The 21,362-nt window shown below is 35.1% G+C and overlaps 1 protein-coding gene across 1 annotated transcript in view; it reads right to left on the bottom strand.

Annotated features, from left to right (window-relative positions):
• LOC123322580 (kalirin) overlaps positions 1-21,362 on the bottom strand; it is a 247,743-nt gene that overhangs the window by 65,767 nt on the left and 160,614 nt on the right. Inside the window, exon 20 of the mRNA XM_044910525.1 lies at positions 12,164-12,428. Within this exon, the coding sequence (XP_044766460.1) occupies positions 12,164-12,428 (265 nt within the window). The remainder of the gene's footprint in view (positions 1-12,163; positions 12,429-21,362) is intronic.

The following is a 21,362-nucleotide window of genomic DNA, read 5'->3' as shown; positions in this document are numbered from 1 at the left end:
ACAGGAAAAAGTGTTTATTTTGACCTGTTAAAATATTTGTACGTGTCAAAGATCCTGTATATGGACTCAAAATAAGAACAACAAAATTATCTAATAATGCTTATTCACAAAAATTTACAATAGATCATTGAGAAATAAATTGCCAATAAATAAAATATCACCATATCAGGCTGAACCTCATCATTAGGAGTCTTTTCTTGCTAAATTATTGCTCATAAAACTACTATATTTCAAATAAACCGTTAGTACGAATGACTGACAGCATAACTATAAATTATTTGAAAATTTATATTTTTCGGGATACTGTACTTTCTACATAATATAGAGAATCTTGTGAATTATGACTGTGCACGAAAACATAACACTAAGGATGTTGGCAGTAAATATACATATCCAATATCATCAAAGAATAGTCGCCAACTTAATAAACTTTGGCAATATTCCTCAAATGAAAGTAAAGGGTGTCAGTCTGGCACCCAGGCATTATACAATTTTGCGTTAGGTATATGTTTGCGGTTATGTAATGAAGGTAAAAAAATATCGATGCACCACCAATATACATATTCACTTTGCTTTTTTTCATATTTTGCATGGGGTTATTTTTGTCAACTTTCATATTGCAAAAGTTGCGAATATAGGTAGTAGTAGGCATCTAATAAAAAACTACACTTAATAATAGAATTAAATATCAATACGTAATCCACCATCTTAGGAATGAGTTGTTTTTTCCAATTGTTACGAAAAACAATTCCAACACAATTTTTCCGCTTCGCTTCAATAAAAATAAAGCGAAACCCGAGCAAGATGACAACGAGTAGGAAGATGACGTAGATAAACAACATGAAATTTCCTTTCTCAACAATCTATGAATGAAAGATAACATCTAAATTTAAATTGTAGTCGAGTATTCGATTGTCGTCGACGGTCTTACGTCAATTGCGCGTCAAGCTGCGTTGCCATAGGTTTTCTTCGCGAAACGGGGTGAAACGAAAACGGGGGTGAAGGGTGAAGTAATTCATCGAAATAAGTAAACGTGTCGTTTATTCTTTCCTGATTTCAAATGGTTGCAATCAGGTTATGAAAAAAATGTCCAAATCGAAGAAGTTTCCTGACTTCAAATTGACAAGATTTAATATGTCAAGATAACGTCAAGACAAGATTTTTTTAAATTTCTTGACTTTTTCTCAGGACAAGCCAAGAAGTTGTTCATCAAAACAAGAAGTCTTGTTCTGTCGACCCTTACTTACTTTTTGATTTTAGAAATTTGAAGTTAATGGATCCCGTTAATATTTTGCCTCCATGACTATTTTTTAACTGTAAAAATAATACTGTTGAACTCACAAGCCAAGTGAAACAGTTTTGAGTGGCGGAGATCCTGACAGACCAAGAACTACAGCGGGTTTCTCAAAATTTTGATAATCCAATCAATGATTTAACAGTTATTCGATTCCGAGAATGAAATTACCGAAAATTTTTAATTACTGAGCATACAGAGCGAGTACAAAATAAGGCAAACAATAAGTATCCTCAGTATTCTCGTAGTATTTTGTAGAAAAATGCTTTCGATGATATTTTTTGGACATGCACCCTCTACGAGGGGTGGAGAATAATAGAGTTTTTTTGAATGGCAACCCTACTTTTTTTGTGCCAGAAATGGATAGATCTTTTGTTTGATGAGGATGATTTGGTTATTGATGTTATTGTTATCAAATCTTTTTTTATACTAGGCAAAACATGGTAGAGAGTCAATTATATATGAAAAATTGCATAATTTGAAATTGACCTGTCAGAGCATTTTTTTTTTTAAATAATGAATACCCAAGATATGAATTTTGTGGGTTATTTTTTACTCGACTTTTATTGGAGAACTGATAACTGAAACACACCAAATGTATAGGGTGTCCCAAATTCGATGTCCAGTGAAGAGATCTTGGAAACTAGAATAGCTAGAGCAAAACTGATGACACTTTCCGAGCTCTTTTTCAGAGAAATGAAGAATGGTGAAAACCGTAGCCTATTGCGATCCTTCGTTTTTAAGTTATTAGCCAAAAACGAGATTTTGACGATTTCGGAAAGTTCTCATAACTTTTTTGTCTTTGAAGTAACAAATCTGAAATTTGAACCTTCTACCGGCACTGTTTTAACTAGAATCCACCGACAAGCTCAAAACATTTCTTCATTTTGAGTCACTAGGCGAACTATGGTTTTTTTAAATGCAAACTTTTATTGAATTTGTTATTTATCAATCGAAAAAAAAATCTTTCGTCAGTAGATTCTTCGTATAAAAGTGCCTAAGAAGGTTCAAGTTTCAGATCAATAACTTCAAAGACAAAAAAGTTATATGAGAACTTTTCGAAATCGTCAATTTTTGCTGATAACTCAAAAACGAAGAATCGTAGGAGGCTACGGTTTTCACGATTCTTCTTGCTCGGAAACGTGTCATCGGTTTTGCTATATGTAGCTCATCCGAGATTTCCTCACTGGTCATCGAATTTGGGATACCCTGTACATACACTCGCAGGGGTGGCCAACCGGTTAATCACGCCAGTGATTGTAAGTAATACGAGAAATAGACATATGCATCTATTGCTGCATCATTATGTAATTTTTTATTTAAAATTTTGACAATTTGACAATTTTATATCTAGTAGGTCTGGGAGGATTTCGTCAGTAAATAGTAGATCTAGCTAACTAACTCTAGCTCTAACTGAACTATTTGTTCAATAACAGTTGGATTATAATAATAGGTTGATGAAAACAGTGTATCATCAGACAAGTGGACATCTGAAGAAATTTTTGCCAAGTCGGCAACTGCGAGTCAAACTGTCGCAAAATTGCCGTGCTTCGGAACAAACATAAAAATAGACTGGTTCATCTATTACGGGCGATTTAATATTTGCTGTACTATTATTAGAGATTGCCGGGATTGTACCCTCAGCTTTGTATTCCTCGCACAGAAGCTACTGCAGATAGCTTCCGGAAATAATCGAGGATTCGTTCTCACGAAGCACTCCAGAAATGCAATTACATTACCCAGCAAGCAGTAGGTATTCGATTACCTACTTCTCAACGTATTTTTCACTTGCACGAGACCTGCTAATGCTCATAGTGCCAACAGTGCCAACTTGAAAGAAATGGGCACTAGATTCTGCCGAAAATCTTTCTGTCGATATATAGATGAGTTGGCACAACTGTTCTCTATACCTACTCTATCTCAGGTGAGTCTGCCTCAGGGTAAGTCTTTGACTCGTACAAATATTCTAACAGTAGATTCTTGAGGTCAAAAGAAACACTTATTTCCTGTACCATTTTTTCCGATTTGGGCCTGATAAAAAGATATGGCAATTTTAAGTTTTCATAATGAGCTGTGCCACCCCTCGAAAAACAAAATAACCTTCAAAATAACCAGCTAAATCTGTGACACTACACATCTGTGGATCTGTTAAACACAGTTGCAATCTTCCAAAGTACCCAATGTTTCAAATTTCACAGATAATTTTCAAATTTAGGACATCAAATTACTCGAAAACGCCTCATTATACGAGAAAATATAAAAAATACTTTTATTTTACAAAACGTTCAAATATTCATTAGATTGTAAAACTTAGTTTCGAGAGTTGGGTTCTTTGAATTTTTTGTATTTTTATGGTACGTAATGGTCATAATAAGAAATCGATTGAAATTCATTCTGGGAGGATTCTGCATTTTCTGAAACTTTTTAGAGTTTCCACTCCCAATCTCAGGAACAAATTCTTTAAAAAAATTGAATTAATATTAAAAATAGAGAAATTAATAGATTACGTTTGTTCTAATACAGGTTGATGGATTGGAATTACACGAAAATTTTAATGACAGAACCGGATCATTATAAAAGAAAGATTAAAGAGTTTACGTGTATTTTATTAGACCCAAATAATAATTTGGCCAATTGTTCGGTAGGAATAGATCATACTTGGATTAATTTACCGAAGAGGGAACTGTCATCCGGTAAAATTAAATGAATCAACGTTTCTATGCAGTCTCTGTTTCTATGTATTGACAAATAAAAAGCTACAATTCAGAAGATTTTCGGAAATTTCGTCTGATGAAGGAGTCTGATATAGACTCCGAAACGTTAATATAATATATATAATTATAATTCCTAAGTTCTTTTTTCAGTTCATTGTCAGGAAATAATTTTTTCTATTTGATTTTCTCTTGATGAATTAGTGCAAATCGTTTATTTCAATTTTTTAATTGATTTTGTTCCAGAGATTGGCAATGAAAACCATAAAAAGTTTCCCAATAAGAAATCCTGAAGAGGTTGGTGATATTTCGTGTTCGAAAAAGTTGTATCGAATAGATGAAAAACTATATTCCGAAATTCATTTCATTCGATAAAACCGTTTATGAAATAGTAATAAAAATATTTTTATGGCTTTTCAACAGTCTGTACCTTTTAAACCGAGCCGATTCGGAAAAAATGGCAAAGGAAAAAAGTGTTCCTTTCAACCTCGAGAATCCACTGTTAAAATATTTGTACGAGTCAAAGACATACCCTGTATATATTCAGGCGAAGTTTGAGTTTGTTTACAGGGCTCCATTCTTTCAGTACATCTCCAATGTGTTTCATTTACGACCCAATAATACACAACAAATGTTATTGAAACAGATTAAACGATTTTCACAAAATGAGTTTTTAAACCACGACACGTGTTTCGCTATCACAATAGCATCTCTTCAGGTGGGTGAAGGTAAACTTTAGTTTACCTTCACATGCAGCTCTTCGACTAGACCAAACAGCCGTAACATGTCTTCAGATGGCAAATGATAAACATAAACTGGAGGCAGTAACAAAAACGACTCCTACACAGGCCAACACACATTTTGGTTAGGTATGGACAGAAAAATACAAAACACAATGTTGAAGTTGAAAGAACAGAAGAATACCGAGAGCAGAATTGAAAGCACTGGCAGACATCGCGATTTTTGAGATATAGTTAGAAATTATTGCAATTAGAGGAGCATCTAAGTGGGCAAAAATATACAAACTCACTTTTACTATCCTTCGCGAACATTTTCTAGTTTGCCAGATCAACGGATCACTCATTCAACTCGCGCACAATTCCCTCTAAACTAACCTGAATCATAGGCCGATACAAATCTGACGATAATCGTGATGTACCCATTATCTAATCTGTCGGTATAATGATGCAATAAGGAAAACCAGGTACGAATCGGCTGAGATTTGCAAAGTTATTTGATGATATTGTGCGATCTGGTGGGTAGGTACATCGAAAAGTTCTTTCAGAAATACTTCTTATTCTAATCGACTTACACGAGTTTTCATCCTGCTCTATCATCAGTTTTCATCATAAGGATATTCTCGACTCTCTACATTGGTTAATAATAATACACAGTGCATAAGTCAGGAATAAAATTAATATTTCTTCAAACAATAACTTAAAATAAAAACAATGAAACCCTCATTTTTAGGCAATAAAATTGCCATCTTAGTCTTTCAAATGGAAACATACCGTAGATTCGGGTGACTTGGGCCGATGGTTGAATTCAACTTGTCATATTTTCAAAACGGTGACCTATTTTTATTTGAAGAAGAAGTTCGAATATGCTTTATGACTCAGACCATTGATTAGGATATAAACCAAGCTTCAGAATTCGGATATAAATTTTGAAAAAAATTAAATATACTTGTTCAAAGTCACCCACCGATTTGAGAGGCTTAGGACACAAGTTGAAATCTATTGATTCCTCAACTCTCGAATGAAATAGGTGACTTGGGACGGTGTATAGTTTTGAAAAATTAGAATTTGTGATTATGTAGTTGAAATTCGGTGAAGAAATTAAATGATAAAGTGAATATATTGCAACTCAAATGTAAAAAACTAAACAAAACAAGGGAGCTTTGATTTCTTTCATTTTTTGATGATTTCTTTGTGGAAATAACGTAAATAATAATATTTTCTGCTGCCAATGCGCCACTTGTATCTATTCGGCATTGTCCCGAGTCACCCTATGAAACAACACAATAAATGAATGAGATCCGTGTTGCCGTTTGATTTGTTAACAACCTTGTTTCATTACATATCTATACTGTATTCACATTTATTTTAGCAGTCGGTTGGCCATGAAATAATTTTCTCAAGTTTTTGTAACTAGAACGGAGTAAGGTTGGCACTCATGAAATATCGTTAATGTCATTACGCCGTTGCCACAACTTATATCAATTAATATTACGAAATGAAAAAGAGACAGGGTTTCAGAAAGTGCTATTTAGAATTTAGGTCCGCTCATTCAAATAGTTATACCCTGATATTCTAAAAATCCACAATACGTCAGACGGTAGCGAACATATTCAATGTAAGAGAATAGAGAATTTATATAATGTTTCATCTGAATCTAAACGACTTATATTTCAGCTGAATATTTCCACAATCAGAAAGATTGTGAATGAAGAGGTTGACAAAGAATTTCCTTCTATTGGGAGACCCAAAAAAGTGGTGGCATTTGAGAATTTTATGTTTGAGTGAATTAATGCGAAAAGTTTACTACAGGATTTTCGCTGAATGTCATCGTAGAATAAGTTCCCGAAAAATGATTTTTCTATTTTCATTTGACTTGTCCTATACATTGTAAATGTCTTAAGGTACCAATAAATACCTAATTATTATTTATACACCAAAGTATTCAAAATAAACAGCCATAAATACGAGCAAGTTTTACTGTTAATTGTTTATTCATGTGAAATTTTTGTTCAAAGGTGAAGTTCATCTTGATTGAAATTTCCTTTAATTTCTTTTACTTATGTATATTGATGCAAGATGATTTTTGTTGAAGAATTTAACATTCTTGTAATTATCTGTTAATTCCTTCGGGAGATACCTATTCCCAACCACTGCAACATATGCATTTTATCTTCGGGTTAATATTTTTGATATCTACAACTGATGTAACGTATTCAAACTTTAGCCAAAGAAGATAACGAACATTAACTCTCCTCAAGAGAGTGCATATTATGAAATTATACTGATCTCTTGTATTTTCCATGAAAATAACTGGATTTTGTATGCCTTCAATCTGTTTATATAAACTTCAATTATGTTCATTACATATTTTCCGAAGAGATTCGACATTGTGATAAAAAACGTAATAACCGAAACTTTTACGTAGAACGGGCAACATAACGTTGATTTAAAACCCAAAAATGTTTTGACAAGCGTCATAACCCCACATTTTCGTACTATACAGAGTGAAATGTGTCAAAGTTCCATGGCCAACCGACTGCTAAAATAAAAGTGAATGGAGTATAATATCCCAATATAACACGTATAGAGAAAAAAATTACACATGCACAAAGTGAAACACATGTGCAGGTCACTAGAAAGCATAAGGGCCATAAAAAAACGCTTTTACTCTCCTGAATTCGTTAATTTTTCCTGTCAATTCAAAATAACCAAAAAAATTGACCAATAAATTCCATGCCAATGAATCAATGTTCATCTGTGCAGAGTGAAATTTTTTCTCTCCTTCTCAAACATCTGTAAAAAAACTGTACGTTTGGTCCATCCTGTATACGTCGAATGGATGGTACTAGTCCCTCATGGCAAACTCCCAGAATTGAAATTGGAATAAATAGTGTTTTGATTGTATGTCCTAAATTGCTGGTTTCCTCAGCCGGAAACTCCACTTTTGACAATTGTGTTGTCGTAGCGTGCGGGATGCTGGAGAAGGCTGGGTCAAGGTCTTTTCAGCGGTGGCGGCGGCAAAAACTGCCAATCTATTGATTTTGCACCAGAGGAAGGGGATTAGCACGCGGCGGCGCGCACGTGAGCTCTCAACTTCTCAGGCACGTGGTTTGCATACAGAGATATTACCAAAAACTAAGAACAACGAAATGAGGAAGGGAAGTGAAATTGGAAGTAAAAAAGTCGAAGCAAGGATTAAACCTTTCCATAACAGAGAAAAATAATGCTTACTTTTAACTACAAAATGATCAGATGACAATGAATTGAGAACGAGTTATGCAGAAAAATTAACCAGAAATCATCAATAGAATATAGAAAAATGGATGAGAAAATAAGGATTTCATTGAAGAGATAAGAAGAGGCTAAAGTCCAGTTGCCGTTGAAATTTAATACTCTATCAACACATTTTTCCTTGAAAAATGACAGTTTCAAACTTTGATGAGGCATTAAATCTAATAGCAAGTTTTTTAATTGTATAAAAAAGGAACAGGTGAACCACCGCAATAAAGGAAAACATAAACCAAAACGTGTTTATATTGTGATTTGCACAGAAAAGAAGTCTAACCACAGCGGGTTTCACAAAACTTTGATTGCTCGATCAACGACTTGACAGTCACTAGATTTCCAAAGAAAAGTCACTGAAACCTTTGGATTTCTGAATATATCCAGTACAAATTGAGAATCATTGAATGGGAGTATATGGATCATAATTTTATGCTAGAATAATATTCTGAATGCTCCCGACTGAATTATCGATTGAAAACCAATCGACGTTTATCTGTCAATCAAGCGTTGATTCTCCGATGAAGCTTTGTAGAATCGCATATTTACGGTCGTTTGACAGCAGCATTTCATGCAGTTCGATGGGCGATTTACGAAAATTTATACTTAGAGAGGCATATAACTTGTAATAATCAAGTTATGTTAATTGTTCACACTGTTGAGTGTGGATCAGTATATTCACCTTTGAAGCAAGTAAAATGAACGAAACCCAAAAGCTTGATGTGAGACAGCTCATATTCGATGATATTTCAAAAACATATAATTATCCTTCATGAAATTAAGCATAGGTACATGAGAACTCTCCAAACATCATGAGCTGAAGTGTAATTCTTAAAATGCCTCAAGAAAAACAAAAATTCTTTATTGAGAATATATGTCATGTGCTTCTCCATTTAATTATTGCAGAATATTTTGGATCTCCGTATATTTTTTCAGCTACCACCATTCTACTACGTGATGTTCTCAATGACTGTCGAAAATTACCACAACAATATAATAAAAATTTTTGGGACGCACTATGATATCTATAAGTTCCCACCAGCGTTCAATTCAGGATCCATGATCATATGAAATTGTAGTAGATACCTACTTGAAAAATGGAACCGAATAAAATTATTATATTGCAAAAATAAATTATTGCATAATGAATATTTTGATATCCCCATTAAATGAATCGAAGACTGATGGCGCATCCTCCATTTTATGACTTATTCAACGGTAATAGATATGAATGTTATAAAGAATACAGTCTATTCAGGTACAACTCTCACACTCTTAGTCGACATTTTATATAGACTGTTTAAAAAATTGTATGTGAATCACCATTAAAATATTTCACTATTCAGTTTTATAATTGGAAAACTGAGTAAAAATCTTATACTTGTTCAATTCAATAATAATTGTACATCGTCGACATTTATAAAGCTTCATTTTTATTAGTTGAGTGAAATAAGAAGTGGGTTGGTGAAACACTTACATTTCTCGCAGAACGTGACCTGTAACATTTCATTCCAAGAAGAAAATGAAATACATACTTGATTTTCTCTAAAATGAGTTTTCAACCACCCACGTAGGTGTATCGTTTCGTTATCAAAGGGGTAATACGATCCCCCACCAAAAGAAGATATTGTGAATACGAAACAAGTGTGGTGGTTGAGAACCTCATTCTAGTGAAAATCATGGGCAAAATTATATGGGATTTAATGGCAGCTCTGTAACAGTAAGAGCTGAAGAGAATGGATGGCACGTTTCTGACCTAGATTTTCAGAAGATTTATAATGGCCAAAACCGCATCCCTCTATCTTGTTATCAAGTTGTTTTCAAGTTATAAGTGAAAACTCATTTTTATGCTCTTAATATGTGAATAATAAACCTATGGAAATCCACTAAAGCCTGACACAATATAGAAGCATAAAGTTCATTATCATATTATCAATGAAAATGATCTGCCAACTTGAACGAAGTGGTTTTTGAGTTTTTTTATAGGAAGAAGAATTAGCGCACGACTTATATTATACGGGGATGTATTGATATCTAGTTAGCCTAGACCAGTCCCAAGCATAAAAAAAATATTGCGTTACCATATCAACGAACAATAACTCATTAGAACTGTCAATGTGATGTTTGGGGTCAAAAAAGTAAACCAGAGTTACGCGATAAATTGAAAGAAAGAAGATCTCTACCGAAATTGTGAAAATCGAAAAATTGGAGTATCTTGATGATGCATCAAGTACCTGTATTTAAAAGGGTTAAGAGGTAAGCAGATTTACGAAGATATGCTACCCTTGGTGATCAATGTCCTTCGTATGCGACCGTTAAAAATTGGACTGCAAGCTTCAAAAGAGGTAAATTTTCCGTTGAAGATGATGACCGATCGGGAAGGCCAGTTTCTGTGTCAGTCCCAGAAAATATCGATGCAGTTCATGACATGATTTAATCAGGCCGTCGAATTGGGCTAAAACGGACATCTGAAGCACTGAATATTTCATACGGATGCGTTCATCATATAGTTCACGTCAATTTGGATATGAGAAAAATTGCTGCAAAAGGGACCCCCAAATGTTTGAATGGTGACCAAAAGCGTGCAAGCGTAGAAGCATCGCGTTCGATCTGTGCTCGATTTGAAAACGATGTAGACTTCTTAAACCGAATTGTTACTATGGATGAGACTTGGGTACATTTGTGCGATCCAGAAACAAAGCAACAATCGATGGAATGGCGACACTCTGGTTCTCCAAGACCTAAGAAGTTTCGTGTCCAAAAATCTGCTGGAAAATCATCCTTAATTTTTTGGAAAAGGGTATAACAATAACCGGAGATTACTAATCGACATTACTGATCACTCTAGGGTAATAAATTAGAGAAGAGAAAAGACGCGGAAATCTATGAAAAGGTGTTTTGTTTTTGCAAGACAACGCCCCTGTACACAAATCTCATGTTGCCATGCAAAAAACTCGTGATTTAGGGTTTGAATTACTAGAACACCTCCCTTATTCACCAGATTTGGCTCTATCCGACTATCATCTCTTTCCTCAACTGAAAAAAAGTTTAAAAGGTCGTAAATTTTCTTCCAACGAGGAGGTAATAAGAGCTGTAGACGTCTGGTTTGCAGAGCAAGAAGAAACATTTTTTTTTGAAAGGTCTAGAGACGTTGCAGGTTTGCTGTAATGAATGTACTCAATTAAGAGGAGAATATGTTGAGTAATAAAATATTTTGACATTGAAATTTTGTTCGGTTCTATAGGAGGCTAAGAATTTTTCATTATATCCTCGTATATTCTGTATAAGAAAAAAGTATGGGACAAAAATATGTAAAAATTTCAATTCGAAGAGCCGAAAAACGAGTTTTCACCTATAACTTGAAAACATAAGAAGATAGAGGGATACGATTTTGGTCATCATCCATCTTTTGAAAAGGTAGGAAACGTGACATTAATTTTTCCCTAGCTCTCACGGTTACAGAGCTGCCATTCATTCAATCCCACCGAATTTTGCCCACCCTGTACTTCAGTTTCTTCAGTTCAATCAAGGATTTTCAAGAAGTATCAGCCATTGCAGGGTTGTATTTGATTCGTGCCTTATGCTCAAGGTTTATAGCTATAAAATAAATAACACAAGTTTCAGAGAATTTTCGATTTTTCTCATCCGAAATCCCTTTATTATATTCTGAAACCCTGGGATTAGAAATACGAGATCTTATACGAATTCTTTAATTTCAGAATTATGAAAATTCAGCGTTTCTGAAAATTTCACAATCTTAGCAATTGTTCTGTACATGCCATAGGCATACAGACATGGACTGAGCAATGTCAACATGAAATTGACTATTTCAAAGAAAGAGAGAAATGATCGTCGGGCATTTACCTGTCTCTTTGGTGAGTGTGGACCAAACAAAATTCTAGAAAGACAACTGCACGCCCGATGTTCAGTTTCTCTCTGCCAATTTTTTTGACCGTATTTCATGCATAGATAGAAAGGGAAGGCACAGTCCATGTCTATATGTCTATGGTACATGCTCTTCCACATACTATCTGTTGACAATCGCTTGTTTTTAACCCAATAATCCCACTAATCGACAAAAAAATCCTAAGAGAGGGCATCGCCAACAGTTACAAAGAGAATGATTTGGCACTTACCAGCTTCGCTTTCGGGTACGACCCTCCTGGATGGCGAGCTCCTAGGAGCAGGGGGCTGCTTCAGCACCGACAGCGGTACCAGCCCTTCCGGCACGACGCTCGAATCCTGCTCCGTGCCCCTCGTCGGCATCCTCACCAGACAAAAGTCCGGCTTGGTGGCGCAGACCTCCACGACCTCGACCTGCTGACCCTTCGATACGCTCAGTTCCTGGGAACACGTAGCAGTGAAGTCGTTTATCACCCAGGTCATTTCCAGGACGCCGGCCTGCAAAAAGAGACGTTCTTGATTTTTCCATCGACTTCATGAACGACGCGTAATTGATACGGATGACAATATCGTCGATGCGGAAGACGGAGCCATCGATCTTTCGGAAGCACGTCAATTAGGGGTGATGGACAAGTCGGAACGTCTCGAGTGTCCATCCCGCGCGTAAACTGAACTCGAAAAAGCTCTTAGATATAATACGAGGGTTAATATTTTTATTTGTTTCTCATTTGTAAACGTCAGTTTCCAAAAACACAATATTAATCAAGAAAGTTTATTTTATCAAGTCACTAACTTGTAAAACTGACAGTTAACTTGCAAAATTTTTATAAGTTAGTAGCAGGCCCGGATCTAGGGGGGGGCAAGCGGGGCGCTTGCCCCGGGCGCCAGCCTAAGGGGGCGCCAAAATCAACCAGAGGTTAAAATTTTTTTACTTTTGATTTTCTCGGAAAAAATTAATTTTCTAGTGCTAAAATGGTAACTGTAGAATGGAAACATGATAAACCATCACTATGCCTAAAATCTTTAAAATCTATGAGGGATAAATTAACTGCATATTATTCAGTCATCTACGAATGACCGCCACACTTGGGTGAAATAGGTTGAAAGATCTGATATGTTTACATTGCGTCGCAAGCAGTAATTTCTTTGCCTGGGGAATTGCCGACTCATCGCCTTCTCATCTGGAACTAAGGGCCAAAATTTCCGATTTTCTATAGACCATATCATAAAAACTAATCCTTTCAGCATAATTCTGTTTGCATATTCGTAATCTATGCTTTAGTGAAACACCAATTATGGTGGAAATCGGTAAGATCGAAATTTTTTCAAATTTTCCATAGATGTAGGTACCTACCGAGCTTTTCACCATAATTTGAGCCCCCCTTTAACTTTGTTGCTAAGAGAGGTACAAAAAAATGTTTTATACAAAAGTTTCACGAAATTGAGTTTTTTTTTAATGTTTTCACAAAATGAAATATATACAAAGTGGGCGGTTTTCTGAAGAATATTTTTGGTCTCCGATCAAAACCGAATTCATTCTGTACACTAATTCGAGGGCGTTAAACACGAATATGCAAACAGATATTAAAAAAAAAAATTACTTTTCAAGTTTTGGTAGATGGAAAATCGGAAATTTTGGACCTTCGCGGAAAAATTCATAAAATTTGAACCGTTCGAGATAGATGAATGAAATGTGGATTTTTATATTTGCAAAGAACCAATTCATCACCAAAAAAACAGCATATGACTAGTGCCTTTTTTCTAGCTGCTACAGCTCCTCAAAGTTGACCAATATTTCCGAAATTTTGCACTTAAAGTGATTTATTCCTCAAAATACTGATCCTCCAAAAATCTAATTGCATATTCGTGATCTACCTTGAATTAATATGTAAAATGATCCGGATCGATATATGTAGTTAAAAAAATTAATTTTTGTTCGGAATAATTTCGTTCATGAAGCGCGGGTAAAAACGATAGACGATGGCGGGTTGCAAACGACATTCTTGTAAATACAAACTTTTTAATTTTTTTTTATTTATGCAATTTTTGGGAGTATTTTGGGAAAAGAATAACTTTTAATGGAACAATGGGAAAAAATATGAGTGATTTTTTCCCAAAGTACTCATCTTAGGAAAAATCTAATTGCATATTCGTAATCTATACGACCTCGAACTAGTGAAAAAAATAACTCGGGTTGAAAGTGATGACGAATATGCAATTAGATTTTTCCTACGAACCTTAGAAGGGAGGGGGGGGGCGCCATCATGAATATTTGCCCCGGTCAGAAAAAATCGTAGATCCGGGCCTGGTTAGTAGTATTATTTACATTAGAAAATTTTGTTTTATCGTCATATATGTTAAAAATCATGGTACAATTGTTATTTCCAGTAACACAGATTTTTGACGATGAAAGAGTTGATACTGATGATGATTAACCATCTGTTGACTCAGAAACTGCTGAACTCGAGGACTGCAGAACATTTGTACTCTCCCTACTACCAAATAATTTGCTAGACATTTCGATTTTTTTGTTGACCGAATCATCGACATAACTCATCGCAATTTCGGTGCTCTTCCACCCTCCTGCACGCTTTAGTGCTAAAATATTTCCACCCGAATCCGCAACCATAGTGGCTCCAGTTCTGCGAAAAAAGTGGCCGGTGTATAACTCTGGGTCTTTTAAACCTAAATATTTCGCTGTTTGCTTTGGAACACCACCAATAGTGTGCTGGCCAGCATTAAGGGAAATGCACTTTCCATGTCGGTATGTCAAAAAAAAATCTTAGGCTTTCTGTTCCAGGAGGCCGAAGATTTACATATTTTCTGTATAACATGCAGGGCTTGAAGCTGCAGCCATCATCGGTTATGGTGAATCTTCTTGTTGTTAAATTTTTTGTTTGCCGCAGTGTCACAATAACGTATTTTCCCATATCTTCTACATCATTCATGTTTAAGGAGAGAATTTCGTCACATCGACAACATCCAAAAATCCCAAATATTGTTACAATTTTCGCCAGCAACCACTGGTCATCAGGAGCATGTAAAAGAAATTGTTCAGCCTCTTCTTTACTTAATACCTTGGCCTTTTTTGGCGTATAACGCTCATTTTTTCGTTTCAGAAACGCTATTACCTTTTGAAATCTGCAAATGACAACTAAACGTCATATTTTTCAATAAATTTTTTAAGGAAAACAAACCTGCGAACGGGGGCATTTTCTTTCATTTCCAAGCAACTTTTCAGCATAGACCATTTTGCCCATAAAGTATTAGGGCTGAATCTAGCTGATAGTTGATTCAAGTAGACCAACAAAACATCTTCAGTTACCCCAATCACACTATTTTTGTTTTGCCACTTTTTGAAGTCGTTGTATTCTCGCTCGTACCTTGAAGCAGGTTTTCAGGTAATAAACTTGAAGCTACACTGCTGGCTGCCTCAATAATTTCTTTTGGTACATTCATTTTCGCTTTCGCCAAAACAAATGTAAAAAAAAATAAACAGACATTTTTTTGGAATTTATCTAACCTTTTTACAAATGAGCAACAAATAAAATATAAAACAATACACGCAAGGTAACGGGTTTTACTGGCTCAAATGTTATATACTATATTTTGATCTATTTATTTCTTCCAAGCTGAATTTAATCTGCTATAATTATCTTATCTTAGGGCTTCTGTAGAAGAGCTTTCTGATAATTGGGAATTCCAAACAAGTGATACGCCTGCTGGTGTCAATTTTTGTGAATAAAAAGTAAATACACTTCTGTTTGTTTACATCGAGGAACGGAAAGGTTTTTGGTGTTTCCATAAGAGTTTTCATAAAAAATATATCTGTTAAAAATATTGTCATCTACCTCTCGATATGTAGGGAAGCTTAGTGAAGTTTTCATTATTTGGATCGTTTGATCGAATACGACTTTCTTGTTAAGAGGAGTTTATACCACGGGACTTTCTCGCCATCTGTATAAGGCGTAAAGGGGGAACTACCAAATAAATGTGGGGTGTTGTCATAACACTTGAGCGATAAGTAGATGTTACGAATATTACAATAGTTTCCACTTTGGTAGAAAAGATGAAAGCACTTAACGAACGTCTTTTTTCAATTCCACCAGGATACGAATTGTAGCCAATGGCTTGACTTTTCGGGAAATTTCTTCATGTGGAAATTCATAGAAGAGATAATTGCACCTCGGAAAGTTAATAACATGAATGAATATTTGTTCTTCAATGAAAAAAAATTTTTTCCGTTTGACGAATAAAAAAATTTCTGACTTTCCGAGGTGACTAACTGATTGAATTGAAGTTTAATGAAAACCCCATATAAATTATTGGTTTCTGACGTAAGATATTCGATGTCTCTTTTTGAACTGACCACTATAACGGTGTAGACCCCTCTAAAGATGTCAGTTTTCACTATTTTCCACGATGAAATGAACGTTTAGTCAATATTTAAGGACATATGTATCTTGTCCTCATGGCATGTTAAAGTTTTTGTACATTTCAAATTATGTAGTTACGAAGTATAGGTGGTGAATCAACCTCAAAATGAAAGGATCTACACAAACAACACATCTGTTTCTCACACAGAGGACTTTTACATCTAGTAAGTTGATGTACATATTTCGACAACATTCACACAAACTTCATTTAGAAATTCATTTCTGATTTCCAGTTCAAATTCTTAGCATCAATGTTTCAATTTTGGCCATTGCATATAATGAGATTATCATAGTTATGGCTCTCATATAATCAATTTCCTTCTATTACAATGACGGCTCGTCAGGGTATGCAGGGTCGGCCGGGCCGACCCAAAAATAATCGAGAAATAGAAAATAATTATAATTATTTTATTCTTCGAAACTTATTCCAAATGATCAATTTCGATATTCAAATCTCGATTAATTCCCTAGTATAACGTACTACAACTTGATTCGATCAACATGACGCCCCAGTCGCCCTGAATTACTTTATTTCGAAGTTCTCTTTCCTTACGCTAAACACGCTAGATCGGCCAGCCGCAGGAGCCTAGCGAAACGCTTCAAGTTATGGTACCGTACAGCACCTACGTCGCACGCAGTTATCACCAAGTTGAACATCGTATTACGTCGCTGCTAGATACATACACGGTCGGCCAGCACGAGTTGGGCCTACCTTGCTATGGTTTGGGCGTTTAGTTTTCATATTTCTAGATTTCCTCATTTTCTATTGACTCTATTGCAAGATATTATATCATCAAATGAATAGTTAATCATTAAATATTATGTCTATTTTAGAAAAGAGCGTATTCGTACCGTTTAAGAGTAGTTTAGTCAATGAAAATATATCCCTAATTATAGTGAGAGTTAGATTTTTTGTTTATTAAATGAATAGTTGATTTTTGAAAAAGGGTATTCGTACGGAATAAAAGTACTTTAGTGATTTTTTGACCACAAAAATTTGTAATTCCTAGTGAATTCATAAGGGCACGGTGATTTCGAAGCTTCTTGAATTGAATACGCGTAGATCGGCCGGCCGAGCCTCGGAGTGGGGATATAAGAATGGCATCCGCATGGCTGTTCCCATATTGAATTGAATTAGGTCAGTGTCGTAGAATAAGAGAAAGGGGTACACGTACGTGTTTATCAGTTTTCTTCGATTCATTTCGTAAATTTTGATAATCTGAGTGGATTCTAAATTTCTTGGATTGTTGAATAATTGGAGTGGTAGCAAATCGAAACAAACTTTGTACCCTGTCACAAGATCATGTGATAGTAGAAGGAGGAATGGTGAAATAAAGAAAGAAAAAATTATTACATTATCACTCAAAATCAAAATTGGAGATGTGTTAAAATTTTGATTCGTATTGACGTTGAAGTTTTGTGTTGTATTAAATTTGTTATCGGTATTTACAGAAAGACCCCGAAGAAGAATAAAACTATTATTGAAAAGATTGGCAAAAACAAAGAAGTGTAGTACATTCTTTCTCCAAAAACAAGCCTAAACTTTTATACACTGCGGTTGTATAAAGAAAATCAGATTATATCTGCAGTCTGGAATAAAATTAATGTTTCTTCAATATTGATCAACCACTCAAAGTGAAGACGCTGAAACCCACCAATTGCTTTTCAATTAACTTCTTCTTCTATCTATTAATAGTTTCTCAACCAATAACTTAACATTAAGATGCTGAAAAACATGTCAATTGAGTTCTGATTGCACTTATTTTCGGGACATAAAATTGAATATTCCACGTTTTCATTTCCAGTTATTGGTTGAAAAAATAGATACTAATTTTATTCCAGGATATTCCCTGTATATCCTGGGTCGGGCCGACCCACACCTTATGGGCACGAGCCGTCACTGTTCTATTATGATCATGTAAAGAGCCAAGAAGTTCGAATTAAAAAAATATTGCTTTGCTTTATCAGCTGATTCAGAACATAGTCGGACTTTTTTTCATAAATACTAGATAATACTTCATTACTTCATGACATTTATTGAACCAAAATTGATAATAATTAACACACTTGAATCCAGTTTCGGCGACCTAGCTTCAAAATTGAGAAAAATCAACGATCAACTGAGAAAAAAGGATTTATTTGACGAAAATCTCAAAATCCTCTTCAAAAATCACAATGACTCTATTAACAATTTTGTTCGAACTGTCATCATCATGTCGCTGCAATCTAGATTTGAATACAGTGACTCTAACAAGAGTTAGAGTTAGTTGTTTGATGTTAAAAATTCTCTTAGATACTATTATAGATTTCTTCTCGTTTATGATTTGTTTGGTCCGACATAGAAAACTTTTTTTTAAGTAGAAGTTTTTCTGAAAGAAGATAATAATCATAATCAGATATATCATGGATTTGTCTGTTTTTGTCTCATCAATTTGTACAACTACTTGAGAATGAAGCAAGTCAGAAAAGTTCCGGATCAGGAAAAGTTTCCCGATTTCAATTCAAGCTTGAAGGATGTTCAGTAGAAATTAAAGAGTTTATGCTGAATTCCCAAGAGTATAAAGTTTATGCGCTCATAATTCAAAACTGGTTACTTCAGCATAAATTGTTGATGTTATCAAATCATGAAAAAATTCGCTCGCTGTCAAGCTGGGAAATTTCCAAATATTAATTCAATAGTGAATTGAGGAATTCCTCGAAAAATGTTACTGTTTTCGAAGTGGCATTCTTAGAATGCAGCATCTGATCGATTCAAACAAAAATTTTCATAGAAAATTTGCATTGTTCAGAATGATAAATAACCTAATGCAATAACTACGAACACAATACTTTCTAAGTCTTCGATAAAGACTTCCTCATTTTCGCCTTTCTGTGAATTTTTCGTATGGATATTTAAATATAGTGTGTATATGTCCATGATAACAGTGTTTGTTACAAAATGGCGAATGCGCCGGCAATTTCTAGCTGTCATTTCTTTAATCTGGACACACTAAGTACAGTTATGATGAGATGATGAGATAACATAATCTCACTGTGCCTCCCAATGAGGTCTAAAATTCTTGAAAGTTTTATTTATAATCGTGAAGAGACATCGCCTCGTTTTCTGTCAGGTGTCGCTGGGGTGTATTTCTGCCTCATAGCATATTCTTATATCGAATTAAGAGGCATCGATTCATTCCAATGTTTTCGGGAATCGAGTTGTGTTGCTCTGATGAGGTCAAATGAGACCGAAACCATAGCCATTATCCACTCTTTCTCGACGAGGTGGTATCTTGTTGATAAGTTGAGCGATGGTGTGTTCCTAGCTCGGTTCAGACTGTAACATTTGTTGATTTTGTATCAGCGGGTGCCATGTTAATTTCGATTCTTGTGAATAACCCTATATCCCTACAAGCAAGAAGTTGAAGATTGTCCTGGGAATATTCTGTCGTCAAGGCATGCAGAATCAATTAAAAATAAATCTCATGGGAATGTCATCATAGAAAGCATGATATAAGCTCATTCCATAACAGAATGCTGACTGCACAAACTTATCTCAAACCGTATCCTTTGTAAAACTAGTGAATGGTTTATAGTAGAAACATTCATTACTCGCATCTCCTTGTTTCTCTCTTACCCTCTTCACGGTGATCAACGACCTAAACATACTGTGAATACAAATAGAAAAGCTTTGCATCTAACCTACCCACCCTAGTTACACCCCTACGCGTGATATAGTGCCTTAATTGCATGTAGACAAAATTCGATATCGCTACCCTGCTCCTTAATTAAGCAATCGGGGGTAATCGAAGAGTCGGGAAAAAGTGGAAGGGGTAGGACAAGAATGAATATGGAATATGGCAAAGCAGGCTGTTAAATGTGTAGATAATATAATTAGGTAATCGCTTTTCGAATAACAATCAGTTCAATGAGGTTAGACTGTGTTTGGCCAAACAAGAAAGGAATGGAGGGAGGTTTATTTAATAAATATACAGGTTGTCCCAGGATTAATGGAAATAAAATTCGGTATAGGTTCAGAACTTCAAAAGAAGACGAAATGTTCCTATAGAATCATGTCCAGAAACACACAGTTGAAGAGTTACGTTGCTTCAAAGATGAAGACTTGATTATGGATTTATTCAATTTTTGTTCAAAGAGGGACATAGATGTAATTTTGTAGTAGTATTTCTCAAATAGACAAACACCTACAGCTCAATTTTTTACTCACTCCCATAGCTACAGAAAAGTGCAATCGACAACCCTTTTTTTATTTTCCACCATAAATTTCTATTAAGGCTTTGAATATTATCATTTAAGAGTGTGCATTGAAAAGACGATTTTATTTGAAAAATTGGATGCTTCCACCCTAGCACAAAAAATCGAGGAAAATTTTTCATTGAATATGATGACCGATCGAGAAGGCCAGTTTCTGTGTCAGTCCCCGAAAATATCGATGCAGTTCATGACATGATTTTATCAGACCGTCGAATTGGGCTAAAACGGATATCTGAAGCACTGAATATTTCATACGAACGCGTTCATCATATAGTTCACGTCAATTTGGACACGAGAAAAATTGCTGCAAAATGGATCCCCAAATGTTTGAATGTTGACTAAAAGCGTGAAAGGGTAGAAGCATCGCGTTCGATCTGTGCTCGATTTGAAAACGATGTAGACTTCTTGAACCGAATTGTTACTATGAATGAGACTTGGGTACATTTCTACGATCCAGAAACAAAGCAACAATCGATGGAATGGCGACACTCTGGTTCTCCAAGATCTAAGAAGATTCGTGTTCAAAAATCTGCTAGAAAAGTTCTTGACTCTGTTTTTTGGGATAGCCATGGAGTATTCATGATTGATTTTTTAGATAATGGTAGAACAAATAAACGGAGGTTACTATTCGACATTACTGACCACTCTGCGAGAAAAAATTAAAGAGAAAAGACGCGGAAAGCTATCCAAAGGTGTTTTGTTTTCACAGGACAACGCCCCTGCACACAAATCTCATGTTGCC

The sequence above is a fragment of the Coccinella septempunctata genome, chromosome 1 (genome assembly GCF_907165205.1).
Source record: "Coccinella septempunctata chromosome 1, icCocSept1.1, whole genome shotgun sequence".
Classification (NCBI taxonomy): domain Eukaryota; kingdom Metazoa; phylum Arthropoda; class Insecta; order Coleoptera; family Coccinellidae; genus Coccinella; species Coccinella septempunctata.
This window is presented reverse-complemented; position numbering and strand designations above follow the sequence as displayed.